At 28.7% G+C, this 20,429-nt stretch overlaps 1 protein-coding gene across 1 annotated transcript in view; it reads left to right on the top strand.

Moving 5' to 3' along the window:
- LOC129971450 (uncharacterized) overlaps positions 1–20,429 on the top strand; it is a 53,261-nt gene that overhangs the window by 20,445 nt on the left and 12,387 nt on the right. Inside the window, exons 13-33 of the mRNA XM_056085221.1 lie at positions 1,518–1,574; positions 2,875–2,955; positions 3,495–3,524; positions 4,453–4,485; positions 7,059–7,100; positions 8,959–9,000; positions 11,902–11,949; positions 12,238–12,282; positions 13,954–14,019; positions 14,167–14,187; positions 14,333–14,401; positions 15,417–15,455; positions 15,547–15,573; positions 16,485–16,532; positions 16,624–16,650; positions 17,029–17,157; positions 17,245–17,265; positions 17,426–17,494; positions 18,721–18,768; positions 19,687–19,815; positions 19,903–19,929. Coding sequence (XP_055941196.1) covers positions 1,518–1,574; positions 2,875–2,955; positions 3,495–3,524; positions 4,453–4,485; positions 7,059–7,100; positions 8,959–9,000; positions 11,902–11,949; positions 12,238–12,282; positions 13,954–14,019; positions 14,167–14,187; positions 14,333–14,401; positions 15,417–15,455; positions 15,547–15,573; positions 16,485–16,532; positions 16,624–16,650; positions 17,029–17,157; positions 17,245–17,265; positions 17,426–17,494; positions 18,721–18,768; positions 19,687–19,815; positions 19,903–19,929 — 1,098 coding nt within the window. The remainder of the gene's footprint in view (positions 1–1,517; positions 1,575–2,874; positions 2,956–3,494; positions 3,525–4,452; positions 4,486–7,058; positions 7,101–8,958; positions 9,001–11,901; positions 11,950–12,237; positions 12,283–13,953; positions 14,020–14,166; positions 14,188–14,332; positions 14,402–15,416; positions 15,456–15,546; positions 15,574–16,484; positions 16,533–16,623; positions 16,651–17,028; positions 17,158–17,244; positions 17,266–17,425; positions 17,495–18,720; positions 18,769–19,686; positions 19,816–19,902; positions 19,930–20,429) is intronic.

Below are 20,429 nucleotides of genomic sequence, written 5' to 3'. Positions count from 1 at the left end.
AGATAAGGTTGCGTAACATACTTGTTTCCAAAGTGACCTTTAAAAGAAAGATCATAACAATCAACAATTGCTAAAAGAGAGAGAAATGTGTTATAAATTTTCCAGCTATCCATGAGGGAGTAATCTTTCAATCAATCAGGGAATGTTACGAATTTGCAGCAATCTATGAAATTATTTTTTAAAGTTGCATTTTTGTTTTAAGTCTAATATGCTTACTTTTTCATTCTGAGAATTCGATGTCCTTTGCTTTCTTTTTTTCACTTTGAGAGTGCGATGATCAACGAAAAAAGAAAAGAAGAACATTAAAAACATGAAAATAAGGCATGAATTGAATAAGCAAACTAGAAAAACGCAAATCCAGGCTAGTCTACCAATAGCCCAAGAAAGCTAATCCTATCTATGTTGCTACTTTCAGTGGCGGGGTGGTCGGCTGTACACAAAAATAAGAAGCTCATGAGTGCCTACTGCTTATATAACTGATTTATTGACTGGAGACGAAAGTAACATTTTCGATTCAAAGGATCAAGAGTTGCAACCAGATTATTAGATTGCTGCAAAGAGCGGTTTCTTTTATTTTTCCCTCCTTTAAAAAATTTGTCTTCTTTCTCTCAGTTTTTTCTTTCTTTTTTCTTCTTCTTCTTCTTCTATCTCTCATTGGTCATTTTGTGAGTTTGGTCTTGATTCTTAAAAAAAAAAAAAACATACGGTTTGTTAATAATATAAGTATTTTCTTTTGTTTGAAATCTCTATTCTAAACAAAATAACTACGTGGATAATTTCCTAAGGTATTACTTAACCCTTTCTAGGGCCGTGGGAAGTATGCTTCCCACCAAATTTATCAATCTTTGCATGAAATTATGTAGATTGGCGTAAGTTCTGACAATTTTTTTTTTTAGAAAGACAGAAACTTAGATGCTTCAGTTCTTTATCTCACACAATATGTGTCTTGATTTGTTATTTAATTATTAATTAATCAAATTAAATTTATCTAATAAGCTAAGTGAATCTCTTTTCTTATTCTAATTTCAAGCCTAAAAATATTTTAACATAATATGACTAGAAAAAAATGGCTCTTTAAAGGGTTAAACGAAAAATTTTGTAAAGACATATTACATATAAAAATGATGAAAGTTGTAGATCATGTATTGAGTTTCTTAGTTCATATTCATTTTTGAATGAGTATTAATATTCTGTTGACAAATCTACAAAATACAACAAAATTCTTATCTGACTTTGAAATTAAAACTTCTAAGCTCATTATAAAAGTAACTTTTTAAAAATTGCCTTTTTGTATATATTGTTTTATCTTGAAGCACAGCTATTTTTTGTGATAACTAGTCTCCACTGCTTTCTGTCCAATGTACTTCTTAACAGCTTTAATTTAAATGAAAAAAAAATCTTAAATTTTATTATTAAAATCAATTCTAAAATTATTTCTAAAGATATAACCACCATCAGATATGAAAGTTCTTATTTTCAGTTTTTTTTTATTTTTATTATTATTATTTTTTTTTCAGGAAGTGGTACATATCAGACTTCGTACAATTATGGAGGTTCTGGATACAATATTAATGGTAATGTATCAACTTGTATTGCCTTATCCTGAGAAATGAACATACAAACAATCACTTGCAATTAGTTTTATCATAAAGATAGAAATAAATGATCATATATGACTTTGGATACAAAAAAAATATTTTCAAAAAGGGAATATTAAAGTTTTTAATGTCTTTTTTTTATATGAATGAACCTTGATAAAAAAAAATGAGATCTTATAGAACGTAATGTTTGCATCAAATTTAATTTAGACAAAGACAGGCCGGAGATAGTTATAAAATATACAAATATTAAAATGAATTAAAAAAAGAGTTTTTTTAAATCCAATATTTAATATTACTTTTGAAATAATTCATAGTTATTGAAAGAAAGCAATTTTCAGTAAATTATTCACAAATATCTGTATTAATAAATGGCGTTAGAGCTTTTAAAAAAGTATAAATAATAGGACGAAGTAGTATACAAAATTCCGTAATTTTTCCAGCAATTAAACAGATTAAAAAATAACTATTTATAACATTTAAAACATTTTTCTGATTAGAAATATATATTTGATTTACCTTTAAAAGTACAGAAATTAGCCATTGACCATTATTCTATAAAGATATTCCTGTTGGGAGAGAGAAAAGAAAGACATTAGAGAGGAAACACAAAACATATTACTCTATGTGCTGTCAAAAGGAAGCACAGTTTTTTTTTTTTATTCTGATGATTTGAGCTATTTTAACTAACATTTAAAAAAATACCATTTTAAAAAAGATGTACAATATAAGAAAAAAAATTTCTATTCTTCTGCTGCTCAAATTGACTGAGTTATAAAATTTTATAAATCATTCTTTTGGACGATATTAGATTATTTCAGTGTCTTTCTCAAAGAGTGCCATCCGATCATCAACCTTCGTTTCTCCTAAGTGGCATTTGATGGACATAAAATAAAGAAAATCAAAATTTATTAATTCAGGCGGTTTTGATCGCAGAAGAATAGAATTTAATTTTATTTAAAATACTAAATTGAGCAAAAAATATATTACAAATTACGATTAATAGGATCCGGGGGCGATATAAAAATTTAGGTTTCATAAATTTAGTTTCAACTATTATATTTATCACCTAAAACCATATAAATTCTTATTCATTAAGACATCCAAATGGAAATGTAATATATCTAGCGATAGAGAACCAAACTATTGAGTCCAGATTATAATGGCTACCTTTTATATTCCAGTAATTTAAAGATAATGCTTCTTTGCGTATCATAAAATGAAATTTTTTCAAATAAACTTCACATTCTTCATATATCTGTACTTTTTCATGCAGAGGCTCCTCATTATTATATTGGAAAATACAGCACTGGGACAGCAGGAGGTGCAGGTGGAGCAGGAGGAGCTGGGGGAACTGGTACGTATAGTAGAAATTTGAAATCTTTTTTAGTAGAAATATTTTTAAACATATATTTTTTTCTCAAGTTTTGTCACATCATATTAAATGTCAGGTATTTTTACATTTTAAAACCAATGGGAATAGGTTGTACTTTCTCACTTACTCCATAATAAAGATATTATCCTTCCCATATAATACATACTTCTGAGCAAGGCTATGAACAACGCAAATGCTCAGATATTTATTTTCAAGTCTTGTACATGAACATCTGCGCTCCGTAGTATAGTAAAAAAACATACCCCATTTCCTGCAAGAGAATTTTATAAATAAGAGTATTATCAATAACTTGTTGCATTCTGTGTTCAATTTTATAAAATAATAAAACATTATTTGCCGAAATTAATCCACTACTCATTGTCGAATTTATTAGATTAAAAAAAATTCCAGGCAGACATATCATTATTATTTTATTTTTGATTTTTTTTAATTGTGAGAAAGCATTTCGAAAACCTTGTAGCATATTGCAAAATGATGTTATCAGTAATTTTCTTTTACAGGAGGGGAATCTTATCAGAACTTGAATGAAGGTAAGTCGTTAAGAATTTATTATGCATCAGCTATTACCCTGCAATCAATATGTTTATTTTTGAAAAGACTTTTATTATATTTAATAATCAACCGAAACTTACATTCGACTTCTAAGTGTACTGCAAAAATGAGACAAATTACATGGTTAAATTCATCATATAATAATGTAAAGAGACGTGTACTGATTTAGGATTTCCTTACTTTCACTGATAAGGATGGAAAATCAGATACAAATCTGAAATTGCGCTGTTAAAATTATATCCAATTCTCATTTGATTGTTAAGTTTCTGAATAAGCATATTTACAAAGATACGGGCAAAAAGGCAGAAAAATGTTTTCTTTTGTCGAATTTAATGGAAATATATATATATATATATATATATATATATATATATATATATATATATATATATATACATCTGTACTTCTGGTGTAAAAATTATATCCTAAAAGTCATCCATCTACTTTATAATGCTTATTTAAATTATTGAGATCAAATATACATTAATAAACAATTAAAAATTTCATATATTTAGTTCAAGATTTGGTACATACCTACAGCAAAGCGAAATACCAAATTTCAAACATTAATTGGTTGCGTTTTAAAATTATGATAGATATATTTGGAGGTGGATTTCATTCAAAAATTGATACACTTTATAATTTTTAATATAATAATAACATATACAATATCATTCGTCTGTCTCGGGTGTGATTTATTGTGTTTACTTAAAAATTTCTGGAAAAAAAAGGGGGGGGATTCAGAATTATTTAGAAAGGGGAGATACATCAAATTCTCCTAGTCAAATGCTTTGTGTTCTTTGTATACAAAAAAATGGCATTATGAAATAATCAAATTATTTTATAAGTTCATTCCACGTGTTTTATTGTTTACACAGGTATTAATTTTACTTTTACTTTTGGCAGGTTCTTATTATGGCACTGGTCCTTCTGGAACAGGTAAATATAATTTTTATATTAAACTAGTTCATATATACGCCGTTATTAGGCATTAAAAACCTTTCATATACAATGTTTCTGCTGTAGAAACTCCTTTTGTAAGAAAAAAAATACTGTAATACAGAAATCACTTTTTAAGGAATATGTATTGAAAAATTGTAGAAGAAAAATAGAAAAAAGTGATAGATTATTTGAAAGTAAGCTAACAGCGGAGTAAAATAACACTTACTTGAAAATTTCTTTATTTCAAAATTGTTATTTTTTTAAATCGCGTTATTTTTTTTAGGAATTAATAAAAGTTGAAAGGAAATTTAAGCGAAAATAAAATTTGCATCGTTGAAAAGTTAAAATTTTAATTTTACGATAGTGCAACTTTTTCCTGTTTAATTTCCCCAGATGTTTCTGTAAAGGAAAAGCACACAGTACAGGTATAATTCTCTCAGCTTAAAGAGAGTGCTATTCAAATATAGCTGGGTTTTTTTTTTTTTTTGGTATGAAGCGAGAGGACTATTTTTCTCGCTTAGGAATATCTGTGTGATTACGCTTCTGGCGCTTCGTTTCGATGCATTCCTCCCACAAACTGTTTAACATGATGTTGTGTGCGTAATTGTCAATACGTGTGTTCTTTTCTTTCCGTTTTCTGTGTCTAATAAATGTGTTGTCTTCAAGAACCATGCTGAGATTTATTGAAAAGTAACAACATATTTATTCACAAAGACTACATTTCTTATCTCAGTTTCAGTTATTTATTGTTTATTATTACGTATTATATCTTCTTATGTCAATACTTTGAAACGAAACACCAGTGATGGGGATTTTTGTCAGAGCACCCGACGTTTATGAATCACAATCTCCAACGTCTAATCTTTAATTAATTAAAAATCTTGTTGCTATTGATTTAAATTTATGATCGTGATAATTAATAATCATTTATTTATTAAAGATGTTCTAGAAGGGAATATATTTATTAACATTTACCATGATACGCTTATATACACAATCATTCATTCATCGTCTGATATGCATCTACATTCATACCCTCTTTCGTACAACAGCAAAAAAATCTTATTTGTTTAACTGTGTGCAATACCTGATATGTTAGGCCAATATGGTCAGGTTCAGATGGCTGTCATCATGTTATTGCTCATTTCAGCCTCGTTCCTTTGGCTTTCTTCACAAGTACTGAAAAGGACTGGTCCGCCATTGGAGGGTGGGGGGAGGGATGAGCTTGCTTCCTGTTAGTGACTCATGGAGATATATATATATATATATATATATATATATATATATATATATAAGGTGGTGGTATTACCAGATTTCTTGTACAAACATTTGTTCCGATGTTACTGCAAAAATAATCCGCAAAATTTCGGTTAATTTCTAACTAATTGTATATCTAATTAATTCTAACTCTTTGAAAAATTTGACAATATTCTTTCTCTTGCAAAGTTTTGTTTAAATCGGCTTCACCTTTAGGAGGAGATATGGAATGTGCATACGTCAAATTTAACAAAAAGTCTAATTATTGAAAATTAAAAATTCATAAATAATAATTGAATTCATGATTTTAATAATTCAATTTCAAATATATTTACTTTTTTTTAAAAGCCGGTAGCTTTTCTAGCCTAAAAATGTCGTGTTAAAATATCTATTTTCTGAATTATGTATCGAAAAAATATGAATTATGTTTTAAGGTATTCAGATATTTTTTTTAATGATTATAAATGAAACAATACATATATCGACAAATTTCAAATTAATAAATGACAAGCTAACAAAGAGTATATCATGTGCAATCGTACAATATCTACTTATAAAGGAAATAGTCCATTGTAATGTATTATTAAATTATTAATAATAAATATTTATTTCAGGTCAAATAAAACGAAATATAAAATAGTTTAAAAATATTTGAGGAAACTTTCTAATGCAAGTGACATATATATAAAAACTTGTGTCACTTTCTCAAAATATTCAAAAGCCTTCCAAGTGCACGATTCGGCCAATTTTTTTTAATTTCGTTATTTTTATGGTATTATTTTTAGTTGTATAAAATAACAAACAGAACTTTATTGATTAAAAAAACTATATATAAATAGTTCTGTAATCACAAAATGTATGATTTAGCTTAGTTAGATTAAGTCTCGATTTCAAGCTTCCTTATGGTCGTGTATGGACACATCGTAAATGTGAAATGTAATTAGGTCACCAGAACGAAACCTGTTTTAACAACTCATCCTCTAAATATCGACATCAATTAATATTAAATATTATATTATTATTAAAAACATGTTCCATATCAGGGAAAGATATTATACAATATTGTGAAATATCGTATTGCTGGACATTTAATGCAATTATGATCAGTGCTATATAAGAATTTTTTCTCACAATTATAAGACCTTTTGATCCTTTCTGTGTCTATATATTTGGTCCGCTTAGGGATGTATTTCTATATTATATTGCAAAATCTCAAAAAACACCAGGTTAAGTCTTAAAATCTTCAATCATAATACACAGTGGTTTCTGATATAATTTTCGATATAAATTCATCAAAAACAATTTAATTGCAGGTCATTATGTCGTGTCCAGGATAGCCCCTTCTGGTGTAGCAGGTGAGTGAAATAATATCAAATTCTGTTTAGTCTTTAAAGTGAACAACTGAAATGTATATTGATTTTGTAAAGTGAAATCATTTGCTTTACATTATTACTAATAACTATCTTAAATAAAATGAAAAAAAAAAATGTTAAGTTTATATATTGAACTACCTTTTCTAAATATCTGTAAGAACTCATTCATCATTTTTGGTTTTCTAAAGAAATAAAAGTAATTTTTGTAGACATACAAAAAAAAGCAATTTTTTTAATGAAACAAGAAATCGCAAACTCAAAGGACAATTGCTATAAGAGCTATTTGCCAGCGAATTAAAAAAAAAGAAAAAGATACCCCAGATAGAGAAAGCAGATCTATTTAATGGATAAAAATTCTCAGTAGCACAACAAAACAGTTACATATTTACCATTTTTTTGGAACAGCCTGGCTAGGTTTGCCTCTTGTGCCAATAAAAGTTAGCTTCTAATTCAATACAATCTATGAACATCAGCTTTAAAAATTATACATTGCTTGACAAATATAGTGAAAAGTTCGCCTTAATATTAACTACAAACCATTGAAATAGTTTTTAAAAGGATTTGTTGTATAAAGTTGTAAAAGGCTTTTTTCACTTTTTAAAAGATTCTTTTGTTGTCATTTATGCAACAGTTCTGTTGTCCTTCTGGTGTACTGATAGCAAGGTCTTATTTATGTAAATAATGTATCTAGGATATATTGTCTATTGCAATTTATACAATGAAATTTCCCACAATTCTGTTTCTCTGAATGCGCTGTATTTTACGAGCATATAAAAAAAAAAGTTATAATTAAGTTACAGCGAGATTTCATAGATCGAAGTAAAATCATAATGAATGGCAAACAGCGCGCTTTGCTGTATCAAAAAGTGAATCTCAAATATGAAACGCCTTTATTTCTACTCGCTCGCTACACACACTTGTGCTCTGTGAGAACCCATACTTTCAAAACCTTTTTATATTTGCCCATTTCAGTAAATGAACGCGTCTGGGTCTACGCTTCATTATCAATATCATGTCTTCAAAGACATACTGCTTAACATAGAGCATATACAATAGAGCATGGTGAATTCGAAAATCTGCATGTATGTCACATCCCATAGGTGTGATATAACCACCGAGGTATACCAGATTCGTTACCTGTCAGGATGCTCGTCACTACATCTCTTCTGCTGTCCCAAATGATAACGAACCTGTCACATTGATGACCCAGTTCTCGTCCTTCAGAAGAGATAAGAGGTGAACCTCCAAAGAAATAACATTCCGGCAGCTCTGCTTGTATATACCACAAAAAACACGCCGGCGTCCTGGCATAGGGGTAGCGCGTCTTCCCCGTGATCTGGGCGTCCCGGGTTCGAGTCCCGGTTTGGGCATGGTTGTTCTTCTGTTGTTCTATCTGTGAGATGTGTGAATGTGCCCTCCTGTAAAAAGGGGTTGTGCAAGCGAATGAGTGATGCGTGAGTGGCAAAGTCGTACTCTTGGCCCTAGTTGGCGCTGCTATAAAAAATAAGAGACGTTCCCCCTCAGGCTTAAATCGATGTCTTCGTAACAGTGGGCTTGTCAGTGGCAAGTGCCATAAGAAACAAACAAAAAACATGTTGATCATTCGCTACGCACGGTAGCTAATTGATAATCAAGTGTATATTTTTCGTTTGACTTATTCATTGCTATAAGTTGTGTGATTAAGTAAACGAATGCCTGTAGCAATTGCACATTGCTTTTCTGACATTTTGTGAATATGACTTGTTTTGCGTGCCGGATTTACATTTAAAGTTCACAGATGATATTTTGAGACACCCTGTATTTACATCAAATTGAATTTTTATGAACTCTGCTTTTACAGGGGAAGGCTGTGATGATGAAGAAGGAGAAGGGGGAACGAAAAGTAAGTTTTCTGATATCCAACATTTTTTTTATCTTACAGCATTATAAAAATTAATATTAACCATTCGAACCATTTATTAGCAACAAATATTGTTATTACCCTTTATAATTTAAATATTTTCATTACTCTTCTTTTGTATAACTGCAAACATTTTATTTAAATTTTTAATTTCTATTTGTGCTTTCATAAAGTAACATATTCTGGTACTTCTCTCCGAAACCTAAGCAGAATAAATAAGTAAAAATTCTCATCTGTCAAATTCTACCAATCTTCAATTCTATCATTACTGAAAAGTTTCAATTATCCATTTAATGAAACTATGGCTTGGGTCGAGATACTACATTAGCATTGAAAGTTTTCTTCCTCCTTTTTTTTAGTGTGATTGATTACATACCCGTGCACGTGCTTTGTTCATTAGAATTGCCTTCTCAGTTGATTTTAGGACAGAAAGGTTTTCTGAGAACTCTCAAAACATATCCGAACATACCATTGTTTAATATCAGATAGCACAGATGTATAGAATCAGTTGAATAGGGCCATCTTTTGTAGCATCTAATTAAAAAAATTAAATGCATCTTTAATGCGGCTTTGAAATGGAAGGGAAATATTCTTATCGATTTTGCTGAGAAAGGCAGGCATTCCAAGATGCTTATGTGCAAGAAATCGAATGATCTTAATAATAAAAAGGGTAATATTTTGGATTTGAAAAATATAGCTGCATAGTCTTATTTGAGTGCATTAATTTTTTTAACTGGCCACAAATCAAGTCTAAGTTATCAATAGTGAGAATTCTTTTATGTACCCTGTTTTTTTGTTTATGAATTTCACATTATTTTGAATCAATGGTTAGTTAGGGAAAAAATAGTCCAAAATAAAATTCGATATGAATTTGACATAGCATCTCATTTGAATAAGTTTGACATAACATCTCAACATAATTGTAAAAATTCAGCATTAATTTCTAGGGTAAATATTGTGCTATGTGGAACCATAATGTACGTAAGTACAATCGTAAGTAACGTAGATAACATGTTAATAAATAACTTGATGTCTCAAAATTAGATTTTCAAAAATTAAATGAGCAAGGAGACTTCTGCATAAACCAAGATGGAAAGCAGAATATTCAGAAACAGGCTTTTAAATTATCTACAACTTGTTTGAGGCTGATAAATGCATTTGTCTAAAGCTAAGTCAACTAGAGAAAAAAACTTTTCGAATACTGATGAAAGGTTAAAGCAAAGCACGTAAAGAGAACTCACTTTCTGCATCTGGTTTGCACATCATGTAACTCCTTGTTAAGAGAAAACTCCAGAGCTCTCAAACATACATGTTTACTGCACGAGTTATTTATAGAAGTGAGCAATATACAAGAAAGTTCTTGCAATATATACAAATGAAAGTAAATAGAGGAGTAGCGCCACTCCTTTATTAGCGCTACAGGAATAGCGCTACCTACTACTCCTTAGATACTGTAATTCATAACAGCACGACACAGGATCAAATAAAAAAAAATAGCTGCAACTTTCAACATTTATTTGCTTTATTTTTCCTAAAATTAAAAGATTTTCTTTCCAAGTAATTTGAAATGAATAGTTTACTGAATCCTCTAATGTCTATCTGTTTTCATCAGGACTGATATTTTCTTTATTGTCTTATTTCACTACACATTCATATTGCATTCTCTATTGCAACGCAACTCCTGCCCAATTTATGTAAAATCTTGAGCAAGAGAGTAAATTCACTTCTAAAATTGTAAGTAAATGATGAAATTTAAGTGCACACCATGGAAGACCCTGGAATGGAATCGATAGTTCTGGAATTTCATGTCCATCTAATAAATAATTCTAGAATTTTGTCATTATAACCATAAAGAAGTTAATTATTATTTATTCTTGCACTCACAATGGAGGTAAAATTTCATTGATTTATTAGAGTTTTGTAATAATGAAATATTTTTTCAGTAACATCAAAGAGTTTCTACACTTTTCTCAGCAGCATGTTTATCGGTATAAGTTGAAGCATAGTCTTTTTAAGAAAGTTAAATTATGTATAAGGGAAATATTCGGTAATCCCCCCCCAAAAGTTTAAAACTTTTAAAAATTATAACAAGCCTTTTCGAATCAAATTATTTTGCTTAATAATTCTAATAAAATATTTGAGAATTCCAATAACATGGTTTTACAGTTTAAAATGAATTCAATAAAACTCTTTGTGATCTTAACCGCTTTGTGCCTGGCTAATGTGAGAATTCCAATGTCTCAAAACCCAAGGTAATTTTCCGCGCTCGAAAACAGAATAGACTCGTCCTTTTCACATAAGGGGATGGTCGTAAATTACCTCTCACACGTAGATTTCTACTATGTGGCTGGAATATCCTTTGTTGAATGCAGCGATTTGGGTGAGTCTGGACTCCTAGGATTAATGATAAGAGGATTCTAAGGAAATGTAATATGAAAGTCTACTCGCTTCATTATTTTAATTTTTTTAATTAATTAAAAAATTATTCTAAAATTTCGTTTGATGAGAAATTTATATATTCTAACAGCTTTCATAAAACTATTTTGTATAAAATGCTTATGATTAGTGACTGGAATAAAATGTCTTACTGCTTATAATTATCATGATAAGATGCATTCGTGGTTCTAAACTGCTCAGTTTTCTACAATAAATTTATTTTTAACAATATTTACCTAATGAGTCTTTTAACTTTTTAACAGTTTTTAAATATTATTTTCCGCAAAATGCCTATTATTCATATTTGTGATATTAAGTTTATGTTAATTTTGAAAAATGTGAATTATAATCTTCATGAAATGCTTAGCGATTCTAATAATATTAAATTATATGTAATGAAATTCTATGTAATTCTTTTCAATGATAAACATCTTTATTATTTTTCAGGTTATTACCATGTATACTATTCCCCTCATGTTGGTCAAAATGAAAATGGCAAGAATTGGCTTCTGTTCCCATCTTATATATTTATTTTATTTATTATTCTATTCTTATTTTAAATTATCATCTTATTCTTATTCTGATTTTATATTCTTATATTCTCATTTTATATTCTTATGTTTTTATTTTATATTTATTTTTTATTATTTTATTCTTATACATTTTTATTTTTATCTTATATATTCTTTTATTTCTATCTTTTTATATTTTAAAACAATTTTTTTCTTATTTTTATTTTCTTATTTCCCTTATTTTTTATAAATAATATGTTTATCATTTCAGGAGGACTATATTACAATTATAACCAATATTACAATGGAAATGCAGGTATGTTTTTCCAATCAAGGAATAAATATTTAGATATTTCTTTTTAAAATTATGTTTCACACATAGTTTTAAAACCATTTCAAGCCTTCACGTGATTTATTTCATTATTTTACAAACCTTTGTTATATCTTATTTATATAAATCATGTATATACTTGAAAACAATTTTAAGCCTATTCTAACTTTTTTCGTTCCTTCGTTCATACGTTATATTATTAATTGTTTCAATTCATATCTTTCATTTTTGACTAATGATACTTTCCATAATCCTTTCAACTTCATTTTCCTAATTAATTTCCTCTTTCATTCCTATTGTTTCTTACCTTAAATCGCCGTCTTCTATCTTCATCGTATCATGTTGTCATCACTCTTATTTCATCATGCTATTTCATTCATTTCTTGATTACGTCTTTGCTTCATTCTTATTATTTCATTACTTCATTTCCTCCTCTTCTCGATTTATTACTTCATTTTGCTTTTCTTTACTGAATCCACCCTCTTTAATTTTATAGAATCTTAGATTGCTTCATTACTTTTATTTCATTACTCTATTATATTCATTTCTTAATTTCATCTTTGTTTCATTCTTATTAGTATTACATTGCTTTATTTCATTCATTCTTTATTTGATTACTTCGTTTTCACTGTTTCTTCTCCTAATTCATCCATTTCTATTATGATTGCAACATTTCTTCGTTGCTTTTGTTTGATTGCTCTATTTTATTTATTTTTTAATTGCGTCTTTGCTCATTGATATTATTTCATTCCTACGATTCATAAAATTATTATATCATTATTTCTTTGCTTATTTTATTATTGCATCCATTTATCAGTAATTATTTAAATCAAAAGCAATTTCCTCTATTAATTATATTAATTTTCTATTAATCTTTTATTAACTACCACTATTTTTGCAGTGTTTTTAGTTAATATCTATGTTAATTAAAGCTTGTGAAATATGCAACACACATCACTTACTTAAAAGAAATTTGAGTATTTAAATTGGAACACAAAATTTGAACTTATAAAATTATTATATTTGAGTTAATACTTTATGCAATTATTTTAGCAAAGTATTTTCATTACATTGCAAAACGATATCATTTCTGAAAATTTGTGTATCTCCAATTAAAAGATAATTAAATTTAATTTTTATCTACTCAATGGCATATCGGATAAATATTATTTCATTATGAAAATCTAATCGTTCAATTTCAGTAAAAAAGGGAACTTTAAATCAGACAAACAAAATAGTTGATATACGATATAAAATAGCTGAACTGAAGCTCTTTTTAAAGAATTTCACTTTTGGTTGAAATATTTTTTTTTAAAATTTATAGTAAAAAGGGCGAATAAAGGGATTTTTAATTCATCCACTATATTATTATTGATTTACAGAGTATTGTAACATTAACTTAAATTCTTGGAAAGTAATCGAATGTACATTATCCCCATGTTACATTATCCCCTTTATACATTATCCCCATGTTTTTGTCATTAATCCTCTGCTCAATTAACATCATGCTGACATTGAATGAAATGTATAGTACGGGATTTTTTATTCTTTACATAAAGTTAATGCTACTCAGATTTACCATATGCAGATTACTTCATTTGGACGGAATAAATCTGTTAATACTTTTATAATAAAACCTTTATTTTAAAAAATCAGGAGATGCAGGAGGAGCTGGTGGCGCAGGAGGTGCTAGTGGAACAGGAGGCTCCTTAGGAAATGGAGGTTAGTTTGGAACATTAAAATGATAAAGATGATTTAAAACATACTCTTAATAATTTACTGAACTCTGTAATATTAAATTCACTATACCGTACACTGTAAAATAAATGTATACAATTTTTAAAGTGCCTTTTTTTACTTTTTTTACAGAAACTTTCACTTTTAGTACAGGTAATCATGTTTTTCACTTTCTTTTTCATGTTTCTTTTATAAAAAAGTCGAGAAATGTCAATATCCTTTTATTTTATTTTTTATTAAAGGAATCTTCTATCATTTTGGTGCATAACATTATTAATTTAGTAAAAATATATTGTAGGTCCACTGAAATTTTACCCTTCAAATGGAGGAGGAATCTACAAGTATACTTACAATTCTGAAACTGGAGGTAAGTTCAACATATTTATCTTTAAGATAATTGCAGTAAAACTTTGAACTGAAACGGAAATTTCATTCATGCATTAAAAATTTTGCTTGAAATAATCTCCATTGGCCTACCATTATAAATAAGACAAACGTTAAGTATTAATTGTTTGCAAAGTGAAATTTCAAAAATTTGTGGAAGAATATTTAATGAACAATTCAGTGATTATAAAGCGAAAATTTCAGTGCTTTATTTCTCACTTTAGAAATATTAGAAATATTTCATTTTAGAAATTTTCATAAATAATGTAAAACATTAATTTCTGCCGGCGTCCTGGCATAGGGGTAGCGCGTCTTCCCCGTGATCTGGGCGTCCGGGGTTCGAGTCCCGGTTTGGGCATGGTTGTTCTTTTGTTGTTCTATCTGTGAGATGTGTGAATGTGCCCTCCTGTAAAAAGGGGTTGTGCAAGCGAATGAGTGATGCGTGAGTAGCAAAGTCGTACTCTTGGCCCTAGTTGGCGCTGCTATAAAAAATAAGAGACGTCCCCCTCAGGCGTAAATCGCTGTCTTCGTAACAGCGGGCTTGTCAGTGGCAAGTGCCATAAGAAACAAACAAACAAACAACATTAATTTCTTTATCAATTCTTATCTACGCAGAATCTACGATTCATCATAACTATTTTATTTTAGGAGATAGGGTTAAATTTTGATTTTGAGATGGATTAATGAATTTTTTTCTATAAAAATGTGAAAACTGCTTAACAAGAAAGAACTGCAAGCGAGTAACATTCCATTTTTTCAATTATATTTATGTAATATCCATAATTGCAAATATTTGGTCTGTGCCAATTATTATTTATTTTTTATACACAATCGTAATGGTCTAGCAAGCTATCTATGATAAAGAGAGTTAAGTAAATGATAAATGTTAATTTATTTTCCATTTTTATGAAATTTTTAGCTTAACTTTCTCTTCTAATAGCTAATTTAGATATTTTCAAGATCTAAACAAATACTGACAAATCATTGAAATATTTTAGGATCTGGAGGTTCTGCTGGCGGAACTGGAGGAAATGGAGGTAAATATAATATGTATATAAACTCATCTAAAAACTATTTCATCTGTTTGTTTCGAATTAACATTTGAAACCTTTGTTTTTATTTTTACAGGAACTTATTATTACAACTATAACTCAGGTATATATTTTCTAAATCAAATATCTCTTCACTTTAAAAAGTTTTATAAATCTATTATTATTTTATTTTAATTATTATTCACTCTCTACCATTTATACATAACAAAGCTATTGAAAACATTTGACCATTGATTTTGCCACAACAGTCTGTGTTCTTATCAAATCAGAATAATAATATGTAGGATGTATACTACATATATAAAACATATTGTGCAGTTTATAATTCTGTAGTGAGCCTTATATACAAACAAAATATGGTATGTATATACAATAGAATATGCGATTCCCAGAGATACTAATGCCACTTTTGACATAAATTTCAGTGCTCCAAAAGTAAAATGAGAGATTTAAAAAAATCACATTATTTTGGATGTCAAATAAACTAATATACATATATTAAATTTTTAAATATTCTTACTATATTCAGCATTAACCAATAAAAGTGCACGAATCTTATCAAAATCGGTATATATATATATATATATATATATATATATATATATATATATATATATATATATATATATATATATATATATATATATATATATGTGTGTGTGTGTGTGTGTGTGTGTGTGTGTGTGTGTGTGTGTGTGTGTGTTGATACTTTATTTACCGTCATTAAATTATCTTTTTAGTTGAGTCTTTATATTTATTGAGGAAACGAAATTTTTACAATAGCAATAATACTTAGATTTCAATTAGAGCCCAATAAGATCATTCTGATAGATTCTAATATTCCAATAAATGCATACATCCACAAAGTAATATATGATGTAGAGAATAATATTTCAAAATTTGATGAAGTTTTCAGGTATTATTAGGATTGAATATCCATTTAAAGTGGCAATATAACAAAAATTATTTGTTGTATGTCACGTAAATATTGACAATTTTTTTCAAATATATTAGGGTCTGATGGCAATGCTGCCGGAAGTGGAGGTAATGGTGGCAATGGAGGTAAAATTAAGATTATATATATGCATGTGTGTGAAAACCTTTTATTCGCTTTTTTAAAATTAATTTTTGAAATCTTTAATTTTTTTTACAGGAACTTACTATTATAACTACAATTCAGGTAATAGTTTTTCCCAGATCTCTCATCACTTTAGAATGGATAATGTTCTTTTAATAACTTATTAAATACAAAATGATTCTAAATTAATTTCTTAAGTTGATAAAACTGATTTCATGTATAACTTCTGTTTCCTCTGATCATTTTGTTGGAAAGATTGGACTGTAACAACCCTTTACATATTGTCCACATATTTATGTATTCTTCATTATCTCTCTAACTTAATTACCATCATTCTGACTTTTCACAAAATGTATAATATGATATTCTTAAGAAAAAAAATGTTTTCAGAATTATCATATCCAGATTTATTTTCATTTGGATGGAATGAATTTGTTAATACGTTTTTAAATAAAACCTTTGTTTAAAAAAAAAAATCAGGAGATGCGGGAGCTGCTGGTGGAGCTGGAGGTGCAGGAGGAGCTGGTGGTGCAGGAGGAGCTGGAGGTTCTGGTGGGTCAGGAGCCTACGAAGGATATGCAGGAAATGGGGGAGCTGGTGGGAATGGAGGTTCGTTTAAAATATTGAGAGTTAGAATAAGTCTTTTAAAATATTGCTGTTATATGTACAATTATTAACAACATTATTTTTTTACAGAAACCTTCAATTTCAACTCAGGTAATGTTTTCATAATTATTAAATTTTGTCATTTTCTGTGTATTTTTTTTAATTTATTGAAAAAATGAGAAATTTACATTTTTTATGTTATTTTTTATGAAAGGAAACTGCATTACATTTTGCAGAATAACATTATTAATTTAATGTATATACATTTTAGGTCCTCTCACATTTTATCCGGAAAATGGCGGTGGGACTTATCAATTTAATTACAATTCTGGAACTGGAGGCAAGTTTAACTTTCTTATCTTTTCAAAATACTTATAACAAAATTTTGAGTGAAACCAAAATTTCACTTGGTTGAAATTTTGCTAGAAGACATTGATGCTTAAAACCTTTTAGGTTTCAAGTGCAATTCATTTTAAATATTCAGTATTAGGAAATAAATTTAAATACACAAATGCATTATTTTATAAATATTACTATAATAAAGTGTTGTTGTTTCTTATGGCACTTAGACAAATCCGCTGTTAATCCGATAGAGGGCACGCCTCTTGTTCTAGTAGCGCCAACTAGGGTCAAGAGTACGACTTTGCCACTCATGCATCACTCATTAGCTTGCACAACCCCTTTTTACAGGAGGGCACGTTCACACAACTCGCAGATAGAGCAGAGGAAGAACAACTATGCCCGAACCGTGACTCGAACCCAGGACGCCGGCATTATAATAATGTTAACGTTGAAACCTCTTCCATTCACATATCCTTAAGAATGAGGATATTGAATAACTATTATGTTAATTTTCTAAGCAAAATTTCAAAAATTTGTGGGAAAATGTTTACTGAAAGATTCATACGATTCATTCTATAATTTTCAACACAAATAATTTCCGATTTTACTTATTCCTTATTTTTATATAAATAACTTATTTTAAAAATATTAATAAAATACATTGCGAACTGAAATTTCTATCTCATTTCTTATTTAGATTGGAAGTAGAATGCAATTTTAATCTCTTAATGAAATGATTAATTTATTCCAATTATATTACTATAGAGTTTTTAACAAAAGGAATATCCCACCGAGGATCACCTCAGAAAGGAGGATATGAAGTTTCCGGTATTTTTTTTGGTTCCCGCCAACCTGATTTGTACAGTAATGGTGGGGGTCAGTTACCTCCTTTCGATGAAGAGACGTGTTTCACACTGGAAGGATTTAACTAATGCCCCGCCAATATTGCTGTGACACCGGTCCTATCAATTAGACTTATTTGTGTGTCAGTATAGCTGGTTAAGGCTTAACAAGAAGAATTTGTGGCTGTTTTAGTCTAGTTTTAAGAAATCTCCAAATCTTGTCTATTTTTAATGTATTATCAGAATTGATATTGTTTTTAATGACTTAATAAAATCAAAGACTGGAATTAATTTTCTTAAATTGTGTAGTAATTTTCTCCGCTAAATATATATATATTTATAAGATCTAAGCAAATATTGATATATTTTTCAACTAATTTAGGTTCTGAAGGCACTGCTGTTGGAGCTGGAGGAAATGGGGGAAGTGGAGGTAAATTTAAAATTATTTATGAATGTGAAAAGTTATAATTTGCTTGCTTCAACTAAATCTTTGAAATCATTATTATATTTATTCTTACAGGAAGTTATTATTACAACTACAACCCAGGCATTTATATTCTTAATTTTTCTCATAATTTGAAAATGCAGTGCATTCTTATTTCAATAACTTATTAACTGCAAAATGATTCAGAAAGAGTTGGCCCAGTGATCCCCTCCTCTTCCAGTCTACACAATTAAATAAAGATATAATGAAAATATGCTTAAAAACAGTCTGAACTTAATTAAAATAACGACAAAAAATAATCAAATTAAAATGACAATATACTGGAGAAGCTATGTAGAATTACAATATATAGTTCTTAGTCCTCTATACGACAATTTGTTGTGCAAAATTTCACAAATTCCAGAACACTACAAATGTGGGATTGCTATTTCAAAATATGAAAGGTTACATGATGAAATGTGGAATGAAGTGGAAAATGTGGAAAAAGTGGATGAAATGTGGAATGACATAAGTGGAATGAAGTAATTTTGTAATTCCTAATATATGATTAAGAATCTGCTATGTGTTTTAATTCCCATTTATTAAGAACGTCGAAACATTTATATACCATCCACTCGAATCATCAATATCCAAGGATCATTGCGTTGCGATTTTGATAGATTTTTTGCATTGACTCTGATATTATAAGAAAATTTGACTCAACTAACATTTAATTCAGCAAAGGCCAAGGATTACAATGGCATCCCTTTGAGTTATTATCTGCATCAACTCTACATCACAAAATATTCACTGGGTAGATTCTTTCATCTAAAACATGCCATTACCATTATTGAATGAAAAAAGTAATTCCATCTATTTTTTATGAAACTGACTAACTCACTAGTCTTGATAATTGAACAATAGGAGTAGCTGGCGGAGATGGAGGTGCTGGAGGCGCAGGAGGTGCTGGTGGAGCAGGAGGTGCTGGCGGTGCAGGAAATGCAGGTGGAGGAGGTGGCAATGGAGGCGCTGGAGTTCCTGGGGGCAATGGAGGTTCGTTTGTACAGTAAAAAGAAAATCATGTATTTATCAATAATTATTTTTAATTTATTGTATTAATTCTTTTATTCCTGTTTGTAGGAGGGTACCAAATAACTTATGACACAGGTATTTATTCTTTAATTTTATTCATTTTTTTAAAGTTAAAGTTGTACATTATTTACTAAGTTTACTTTCTGATTTTATTCCCTTATTTGCAGTTATGTTATTCATCAGTTCATTTTTTTTTTCATTTTTATTAATTTCATATGCAATGCATTCGGAAAAAAAAATGGCCCAGTTTAAAAATTTTCGGATTTCTGTTATTATTTGCATATATTTAATAAATAAAATTTGATGACTCGATGTGATTTTCTAATAGTAATGAATTAATTTATTTAAATATTTTATAAAAAAATAAAAGAACAAAACTCATTTCCATTGGAAGTATATTTTGATGTACTAGAGTATATAAATCAGAACTACTCCAAAAATTCTAAAATTAGAATAAAATAAAATAATAAGTGAAATACGAATTCACGAATAATAATTAAAAAAAAATACCAGAAAATGCACAGTCATGACTGGTTATTTGGCTCCATTCAAGTCATTTTATGCGAAATATTTTA

Source organism: Argiope bruennichi, chromosome 6, assembly GCF_947563725.1.
Source record: "Argiope bruennichi chromosome 6, qqArgBrue1.1, whole genome shotgun sequence".
In the NCBI taxonomy this organism is placed as follows: Eukaryota; Metazoa; Arthropoda; class Arachnida; order Araneae; family Araneidae; genus Argiope; species Argiope bruennichi.
The sequence above is the reverse complement of the archived record's forward strand: the minus strand, read 5'-3'. Positions and strand labels throughout refer to the sequence as shown.